The sequence below is a fragment of the Bufo bufo genome, chromosome 9 (genome assembly GCF_905171765.1).
Source record: "Bufo bufo chromosome 9, aBufBuf1.1, whole genome shotgun sequence".
Classification (NCBI taxonomy): domain Eukaryota; kingdom Metazoa; phylum Chordata; class Amphibia; order Anura; family Bufonidae; genus Bufo; species Bufo bufo.
In genome coordinates, this window is record NC_053397.1 from 2456877 (window position 1) to 2466770 (window position 9894).

Here is a 9894-nt window from a genome sequence, read left to right on the forward strand (position 1 = left end):
AGCTGAGCAGATTATATATAAAGAGAACCTGTCACCATGTAATCTGCAGGCAGTGTGTTATAGAGCAGGAGGATCTGAGCAGATTATATATAAAGAGAACCTGTCACCGTGTAATCTGCAGGCAGCGTGTTATAGAGCAGGAGGAGCTGAGCAGATTATATATAAAGAGAACCTGTCACCATGTAATCTGCAGGCAGCGTGTTATAGAGCAGGAGGATCTGAGCAGATTATATATACAGAGAACCTGTCACCGTGTAATCTGCAGGCAGCGTGTTATAGAGCAGGAGGAGCTGAGCAGATTATATATAAAGAGAACCTGTCACCATGTAATCTGCAGGCAGTGTGTTATAGAGCAGGAGGAGCTGAGCAGATTATATATAAAGAGAACCTGTCACCGTGTAATCTGCAGGCAGCGTGTTATAGAGCAGGAGGAGCTGAGCAGATCATATATAAAGAGAACCTGTCACCATGTAATCTGCAGGCAGCGTGTTATAGAGCAGGAGGAGCTGAGCAGATTGATGGGTGTTATGCACCGGTCGCTCTCAGCCTCCAGTATTCCAGCTCTTTGGCGCAGTGTGATTCGGTCTCTAGGACCCTGTGAGGAAGCGGCGTAATGCCACGCCCCCTGAACTCTTTCGCGCATGCTGTGATTGGTGGGTCATGTATCCAGGCGGGGTCATACTGAAAATTGGGTGGAGAGAACCAAGGAGAGAGGGGAGAACTGGACGAGTGGATTCAGAGCAGGGGGAGTGAGTGCTGAGTTCGGTGGCGGCGGAGGCCTGTGTGACAGCAGTTGCGGCCCGAGCGTCTTCTGCCGTGTTACTGAGCCCGGGGCCCGGTGAGTGAGCTGCGGGGAGGCCGCGGCCTTCATGGGGGTGGTGCGGCCTGTCCTCATCGGTCGCGGTGTGAACGACACGTCCGGTGTGCGGCGGCCCCGGCTTCTCATGGTGAGGCGGTGCGGGCTCGATGGGCCGATACCGTGCAGGAGGCGGCGGGGGTCAGTGAGGGATGGAGGGCTGGTGTAGGGTATGGCAGTATAGTGGGGGGGGCGGTGTAGGAGATGGCAGTATAGTGGGGAGGCGGTGTAGGGTATGGCAGTATAGTGGGGGGGCGGTGTAGGAGATGGCAGTATAGTGGGGAGGCGGTGTAGGATATGGCAGTATAGTGGGGAGGCGGTGTAGGATATGGCAGTATAGTGGGGGGGCGGTGTAGGGTATGGCAGTATAGTGGGGGGGGGCGGTGTAGGAGATGGCAGTATAGTGGGGAGGCGGTGTAGGGTATGGCAGTATAGTGGGGAGGCGGTGTAGGGTATGGCAGTATAGTGGGGGGGGGCGGTGTAGGAGATGGCAGTATAGTGGGGAGGCGGTGTAGGGTATGGCAGTATAGTGGGGAGGCGGTGTAGGGTATGGCAGTATAGTGGGGGGGGCGGTGTAGGAGATGGCAGTATAGTGGGGAGGCGGTGTAGGATATGGCAGTATAGTGGGGAGGCGGTGTAGGATATGGCAGTATAGTGGGGGGGGCGGTGTAGGGTATGGCAGTATAGTGGGGGGGGCGGTGTAGGATATGGCAGTATAGTGGGGGGGGGGTGTAGGGTATGGCAGTATAGTGGGGGGGGGCGGTGTAGGATATGGCAGTATAGTGGGGGGGGGGGGCGGTGTAGGGTATGGCAGTATAGTGGGGGGGGCGGTGTAGGATATGGCAGTATAGTGGGGGGGTGGCTGTGTAGGATATGGCAGTATAGTGGGGGGGGTGGCGGTGTAGGATATGGCAGTATAGTGGGGTGGCGGTGTAGGATATGGCAGTATAGTGGGGGGGGCGGTGTAGGATATGGCAGTATAGTGGGGGGGTGGCGGTGTAGGATATGGCAGTATAGTGGGGGGGGTGGCGGTGTAGGATATGGCAGTATAGTGGGGGGGTGGCGGTGTAGGATATGGCAGTATAGTGGGGGGGGTGGCGGTGTAGGATATGGCAGTATAGTGGGGGGGTGGCGGTGTAGGATATGGCAGTATAGTGGGGGGGTGGCGGTGTAGGGTTCAGTGAGGAACGGAGGTTTGTTGTAGAGGTTGGGTGCGGTGTACTATGTAATGGTTTGGGTGGAGGTGCGGTGTAGTATGCGGGGGGGTGGCGGGATGGTGTAGGATGTGGCGGTGGAGTGGGGTGGGTGTTGTGTACTATGTAGTGGGGTGCGGGGCGGATGTGGGGGATGTGGCGGCGGTGCAGGTGGGGGATGTGGCGGCGGTGCAGGTGGGGGATGTGGCGGCGGTGCAGGTGTAGAATGTGGCGGCGGTGCAGGTGTAGAATGTGGCGGCGGTGCAGGTGTAGAATGTGGCGGCGGTGCAGATGTGGGGTGTGTGGCGGCGGTGCAGGTGTAGAATGTGGCGGCGGTGCAGGTGTAGAATGTGGCGGCGGTGCAGATGTGGGGTGTGTGGCGGCGGTGCAGATGTGGGGTGTGTGGCGGCGGTGCAGATGTGGGGTGTGTGGCGGCGGTGCAGATGTGGGGTGTGTGGCGGCGGTGCAGGTGTAGAATGTGGCGGCGGTGCAGATGTGGGGTGTGTGGCGGCGGTGCAGGTGTAGAATGTGGCGGCGGTGCAGGTGTAGAATGTGGCGGCGGTGCAGATGTGGGGGATGTGGCGGCGGTGCAGGTGTAGAATGTGGCGGCGGTGCAGATGTGGGGTGTGTGGCGGCGGTGCAGATGTGGGGTGTGTGGCGGCGGTGCAGGTGTAGAATGTGGCGGCGGTGCAGATGTGGGGTGTGTGGCGGCGGTGCAGATGTGGGGTGTGTGGCGGCGGTGCAGGTGTAGAATGTGGCGGCGGTGCAGATGTGGGGTATGTGGCGGCGGTGCAGATGTGGGGTATGTGGCGGCGGTGCAGGTGTAGAATGTGGTGGCGGTGCAGATGTGTGGCGGCGGTGTAGAATGTGGCGGCGGTGCAGATGTGGGGTGTGTGGCGGCGGTGTAGAATGTGGCGGTGGTGCAGATGTGGGGTATGTGGCGGCGGTGCAGGTGTAGAATGTGGTGGCGGTGCAGGTGTAGAATGTGGCGGCGGTGCAGGTGTAGAATGTGGCGGCGGTGCAGATGTGGGGTGTGTGGCGGCGGTGCAGGTGTAGAATGTGGCGGCGGTGCAGATGTGGGGGATGTGGCGGCGGTGCAGGTGTAGAATGTGGCGGCGGTGCAGGTGTAGAATGTGGCGGCGGTGCAGATGTGTGGCGGCGGTGCAGGTGTAGAATGTGGCGGCGGTGCAGATGTGGGGTGTGTGGCGGCGGTGCAGGTGTAGAATGTGGCGGCGGTGCAGATGTGTGGCGGCGGTGCAGGTGTAGAATGTGGCGGCGGTGCAGATGTGGGGTGTGTGGCGGCGGTGTAGAATGTGGCGGTACAGTGGGGGGGGGGGAATCACTGTTTGCTGTTACTCATTGTCCAGAGGAATGTGAGGCGGCATCTCATTAACCTCTCGCTCTCTGGACTTAACTCTCATCCTGGAGCCTCCATGAGCCTCGTGCCTCCTCCAGTCTTCTTTCTGTGTGCAGGGCCTGGGACTTGTAGTTCTCCCCTCATCCAGCCACACCCATGTGCAGGTCATGTGACTAGTTTATGGCTCCTATAAATAGGTGGGAGTCTGGGAGCGTGCACCCTGCGCTGTATAAATAGCTCTGGGTGGGGGCCCCGCTCCTTACCACATTCTTAAAGGGAGAGTGCAGAGTCTGCTTACTGTCAGTGAATGGAAACCTCATTTACATCCAGAGTTGAAGTTCAGTCCGGACCTAATCCTCAAACACCTGAGTGTTTGTCACAATGTATCGGTGCAGAAGTCTTCTGAACCACAGCTCTGCCTGCACTGATGCATTGTAACAAACCCTCTACTTTTTTTGCTTGTGGATGTAAAAGTCCCCATTCACTGTCGGCAAGCAGTGATCTTGAAAATACTTCAGGATTGAAAGTTTCCTCAGTGACACTGGCTCCAGTCACACCCAGATCTGCAGTGTGGGAGCCGGGGCATCCGTGTGGGCGTGCCCCCGTCGGGGGCCTCTCGATGTGGCACTAGTCCTGCCCCTCGGTGGGCGCAGCCTCTGGGTCGCTATGGTGTTCTGTGCTCACATGGACAGAAGGTGTCGGATTATTAACTTTAAGCGTTTCAGCAGTGTAAAGCATGGTGGTTGTTAGTGATGCAGCCTGCAGTGTAAAGCATGGTGTCGGTGCTGACCACTTCTTTCCTCTGGTTTTCTCCTCAGATGTCGGTGATGAGAGGACGTAGTGTCCAGTGAGACGCCACGGACTGTAGAGCGCCACCATGAGGCAGACGGTGGAGATGAATGTGCGCGGTGCATTGCTGGCGCTCCTCGTGGCCTCAGCTTGGGCGCTACTGCCGAGTGACCCTGCCGAGCCGAGCCGGGACTGGGGGCAGCAGCTGGAGGCCTCCATGCAGTCCCTCTTCCCTGACATCAAAGAGACGGCGGCGCCAGTGAGCGGCATCCCCGACAGCTCCGCCATGGTGGGCCGGGCCTTCAGCATCGCCATCCCGGGGCATCTGCTGCCCTCCCAGGGGGAGTCCGTCAAGGTGAGTGCGGCCACGATGGGAGTAGTAGTGTAACTCTGAGGGGGGCACACACGGACCTGTATACACTGCGGGTAGGGGGGGGGGGGGGGGCACACTTGTCTGGTGTGACTCCTCCATGTTGTCTGCCCTTCTGTCATGAGTCGGTACCCGCCGCGCTCAGTGACGAGACCCTGCCGACCCATGCCCACCAGAGGACTACAGTCGGGGCCACCACAAGCCTTCAGCGCTGACTGCTCCTCTGGTGGTCTCACAGCAGCCCCGGTGTCACACCCAGAGCTGCACCCACTGTTCTACTGCCTCATGCTCCAGTTACACCCAGAGCTGGACTCGCTGTTCTGCTGCCTCATGCTCCAGTCACATCCAGAGCTGCACTCTGTTCTGCTGCTGCCTCATACTCCAGTCACACCCAGAGCTGCACTCGCTGTTCTGCTGCCTCATGCTCAGTCACATCCAGAGCTGCACTCTCTGTTCTGCTGCTGCCTCATGCTCCAGTCACATCCAGAGCTGCACTCTCTGTTCTGCTGCTGCCTCATGCTCCAGTCACATCCAGAGCTGCACTCTGTTCTGCCGCTGCCTCATACTCCAGTCACATCCAGGGCTGCACTCTCTGTTCTGCCGCTGCCTCATACTCCAGTCACACCCAGAGCTGCACTCGCTGTTCTGCTGCCTCATGCTCAGTCACATCCAGAGCTGCACTCTCTGTTCTGCTGCTGCCTCATGCTCCAGTCACATCCAGAGCTGCACTCTCTGTTCTGCTGCTGCCTCATGCTCCAGTCACATCCAGAGCTGCACTCTGTTCTGCCGCTGCCTCATACTCCAGTCACATCCAGGGCTGCACTCTCTGTTCTGCTGCTGCCTCATACTCCAGTCTACCCCAGAGCTGCACTCTGTTCTGCTGCTGCCTCCTCATACTCCAGTCACACCCAGAGCTGCACTCGCTGTTCTGCTGCCTCATGCTCAGTCACATCCAGAGCTGCACTCTCTGTTCTGCTGCTGCCTCATGCTCCAGTCACATCCAGAGCTGCACTCTCTGTTCTGCCGCTGCCTCATGCTCCAGTCACATCCAGAGCTGCACTCTCTGTTCTGCCGCTGCCTCATACTCCAGTCACATCCAGGGCTGCACTCTCTGTTCTGCCGCTGCCTCATACTGCAGTCTACCCCAGAGCTGCACTCTCTGTTCTGCTGCTGTCTCATACTACAGTCACATCCAGAGCTGCACTCTCTGTTCTGCCGCTGCCTCATACTGCAGTCTACCCCAGAGCTGCACTCCGTGTTCTGCTGCCGCCTCATACTGTGGATTGTGGCTGGAGAGGTGCGGCCCTGGTAAGAAGGGGTTAAGCTGGAGCGGTCGGCTCTGCTGCGCGGCGCTGTGTATATATACACCCTTCTCACATGGCACATTCTTTCTATAAATATACAGCTGGCGCCGCGCTCCACCTGTGCCGGCCGCCATTACTGACTGCCGTGTGGAGGGTGAGCGCCGGGCGTGCTGTAATGGCAGCCATATTGGTGGTGATTTAGGCGCGTAGCGGTCTAGTTGTTGGCCTCCCTGAATGTCTACCCCCCCCTTGGGATCGGAACGTCTCCCGGCCGCTTATTATAGCGCACGAGTCACAGTTTCCAGAATTCCCCGAGTTCCAGCTCCTGAGTGCAGCGATCCGGCGGCAGCGCTCTGATAGGCGGGTTGGCGTCTTAATCCAGGGGAGTGTGCCCCTCTAGGTTACTGACCTGCGCCAAGACTGGCAGACCATGGGTGTGTCTCAATCTCTGCTTCTGTCAGTGAATGGGCACATTCTTATTTCCATCCCGTACCCAGTTTAGGTTCCTGAACCAAAGATTTGTGCCGCTGTGACACTGTAACAACCCATCAGCTGACAGCAGCTCCGGCCCCCTACAGTAGACGGAGGGAGGGGACGGCTCGAGGTGACGTAGGGGGTGAGGGGATCACGGGGTAGCTCTGTGTGTGTCGGTATATACGATGGTTTGAGGTCTGTGTGGCCCTTCACTGATCTCTCTTGTTTCTTCCCTCTTCAGATTGTCGAGGTGGGGAAGGAGACGCTACCCTCGTGGCTGCACTGGGAGGAGGGCGATGTTCTGGAGGGGCTGCCGCTGGACACCGACAGAGGCGTGTGCGACGTGTCTCTCACCACCTTCCACCTGGCTCCTAACGGTTCCTCCATCCCACAAGCCTCCGATGTTTTCTCCATTGAGGTTCATCCTGAGGACCACAGTGAACCGCAGTCCCTCCGGCTGGCTGGGCCCGAATCCAGCGACGTCTCGTCCTTTCTTTGTGGCACCGATGAGCCCGTTACCATCCTGACAGTCATCTTAGATGCTGATCTGACAAAAATGAGCCCAAAGCAGAGAGTGGACCTTCTGAGGAGCATGAGGGACTTTTCAGAGGTGGAGCTCTATCAGATGAAGCTGGTTCCTGTGGTTAATAACAGACTCTTCGACATGTCTGCCTTCATGGCTGGGCCTGGAAACGCCAAGAAAGTTGTAGAAAATGGCGCACTACTGTCCTGGAAAGTCGGCTGCTCCATGGATCAAAATAGTGTTCCAAACATCAGATCGGTGGAGGTTCCTGCAAAGGAAGGGACCATGTCTGCCCGGCTTGGTTACCCAGTTGTCGGCTGGCACATTGCCAACAAGAAGCCTCCCGTGCCTAAACGGATCCGGAGGCAGATTTATACCACTCCAACCCCTGTGACTGCAGTTGGGCCTCCCACCACTGCCGCTCATGAGCCACCAGTAAGAATTGTCCCAACTCCAACTTCACCAGCTATAGCAGGTCCAACTGATACGACTGCCCCTCCCGTGCGTGAGCCTATCCCTCTTCCTGGGAAACCAACCATTACCATTAGGACCAGAGGGCAGATTATGCACACACCAACTCTAAGCATTGTCCATCCTACAAAGGTGGAGCCCACCAGTGTCTTTCCTGGCCATATTGCTCCAACAACGACTAGGCTGTTATATATAGAGCCAACAGTGACCGTGACGCCTCCTTCTGCCACTACAAAAAAGCCAAAGTCTACCCTGAAACCAGCTACCACTCCAAGTACTGACTCATCCACAACCTCCACCAAAAAACCCACCAGAAGAACCAAACCTCCCAAAACGAGACCTCCAGATACAAAGACGCCACCAACCAAGATCGAGACAACTACCCCGAGCCGCCCACGTACCTCTACCAGCAGCATACCACGTATATATAACACAGAACCCGAGCTCAAGAACCACGTGGATAAAGTTGTGGCTTGGGTGGGAACTTATTTTGAAGTTAAAATCCCGCCTGACACGTTCTACGACAAAGAAGATGGTACCACAGATAACCTTAGACTTACACTGGAGCCTAGAAAGAGTGCAAGTCCTCGAGAGAAGATGTGGGTGATCCTCAACAGCACAAGTCAAGTCATGTACGGCATGCCCGACCTTCGTCACGTTGGGGATCACGAGTACTACTTGAAAGCCACAGATAAGGGCGGCCTCACCGCTGTAGATGCCCTTGAAATCCAAGTCCGTAACTTGTTCCTCAAGGAGCCCTCTCCTGTTAAATTTACTGGCAAGTTCCATGGCGACCATAACTCGGTCATCGCTGACATCAATAAGAAGATCCAACTGGTGAAGAAACTTGGCTTTGCCTTTGGTGACCGGAATAGCAGCTCCATCACGGTGCAGAACATCACACGGGGCTCCATCGTGGTGGAGTGGACCAATAACTCCCTGCCTGTCGATCGGTGCCCAAAAGAACAAATTGAGGTGATTGGCAGGAAAATCTATGATGAGCAAGGCCAGACCAGACAACACTTCATCACTGCCATGGAGCCCGACTTCAGACTGGAGGACATCTCCATATCCCTGGCCGGGAGCTGCCGACACATGCACAGGATTTTTGCGATCCCGTTAACCCCAGAAGAACGGGTTGTCACTGCAGTTGCCCCGACCATAGCTGCTGACAGAAATCCTGAAAAGAGCAGTGAGGATGATGTCTACCTTCACACGGTGATCCCTGCCGTAGTGGTGGCCGCCATTTTGCTGATTGCAGGTATAATAGCAATGATTTGTTATCGGAAGAAGAGGAAAGGCAAGCTGACCATCGAGGACCAGGCAACCTTCATCAAGAAGGGCGTTCCCATCATATTTGCCGATGAACTGGATGACTCCAAGCCGCCTCCTTCCTCTAGTATGCCATTGATCCTCAAGGAGGAGAAGGCCCCCCTGCCCCCTCCCGAGTATCCCAACCAGAATGTGCCAGAGACCATCCCCCTAAACCACGACACTCTGGGGGAATACACACCGCTTAGGGATGAGGACCCGAACGCTCCCCCTTACCAGCCTCCCCCACCTTTCACAGCACCCATGGAGGGGAAAGGGTCTCGCCCTAAAAACATGACCCCTTACCGATCCCCACCCCCTTATGTGCCACCTTAATGAGCGCCGTCCTCGGTGAGGGGCGGATCAGGGCGGTCTGTTCCATACAGGGCTTGGTAGCCTGCAATCGACTGTCGCCATGACAGAAAGCCGTTTTCTAGAGACTTGAGGAGACCCCGCTCCCTCAGCCGCCAACCTAGGACATCACCATTCTCATGTTTGTGTTGATACACGTGCGCCCACGTCTAGATTGCAGGCAGAGACGCTAACAAGCGCAGGAATCGGTGGACGTCCCTGAGCCCGCCCCCGGCGTGGCCTCCAGTCCTCTGCTGTTTTTGCCTTTAACACTAACTGTATTTTATTTTTCTTCTATCACGTGTGTCTAGCGCCATAACAGAAGCGGACGAGACGCCGTCCGGAGAACTCGCTGACTTTTTTATGTTTTTACATTTTAATCCACTGTAATAGGGATGATTACTGTCAGAATAACCCGCCCTCCGCTGTGCCACACCTGCTACCGCCGATTGTTGCAGAGGGGCGCCTGTCATTCGGGACGCCCCTTCTCCTGTTGTGCCCTGCGGGGGGTGGTTTTATGTAAAGATGCAATATTTTTCTGTAGTTGATTTCCTCCTGACTGGTTCCAGCTTAATCTCGGCTTCTCTGCCCATCAGTAAAGTCTGCGAGCGCCCTGGCGCCGCTGATCCGGTATGGTGCTGTCCCGAGACTCCACTTATTGCTCTTTTTTTTAACAAAAAGTTTTGATACAACCTCAAAGTGTTTTATTATGAAATCTGTCGATACTGTAACACTGGCGGTTTGTAGGATTCTTGCTCGTGGGGGCGTTACATGCGAACGCTCATCCCGCTGCGCCTTCCCTTACCATTTTTAGTGCCCCTCCCCCGTTACATTAACATTATTTATCACGATTCTGTTGGGTTTTCTGCGGTTTTGCTTTCAGACTAAACGGTTC

The 9894-nt window shown here is 56.5% G+C and overlaps 1 protein-coding gene across 1 annotated transcript; it reads left to right on the forward strand.

Moving 5' to 3' along the window:
• Positions 1–683: 683 nt before the first annotated feature.
• Positions 684–9693, forward strand: DAG1 (dystroglycan 1). Its single transcript, XM_040408705.1, has 3 exons — positions 684–838; positions 4225–4550; positions 6585–9693. Exons 2-3 carry the CDS (start codon positions 4284–4286, stop codon positions 8982–8984), a joined length of 2667 nt encoding a protein of 888 aa, XP_040264639.1. The 5' UTR covers positions 684–838; positions 4225–4283; the 3' UTR covers positions 8985–9693.
• Positions 9694–9894: the final 201 nt, after the last annotated feature.

Coding starts and splice junctions, on each gene's coding strand:
- DAG1 (XM_040408705.1), top strand. CDS start 4,284: ATGAGGCAGACGGTGGAGATGAATGTGCGCGGTGCATTGCTGGCGCTC. Junction 4,551..6,584: donor CCCAGGGGGAGTCCGTCAAG/GTGAGTGCGGCC, acceptor TTCCCTCTTCAG/ATTGTCGAGGTGGGGAAGGA.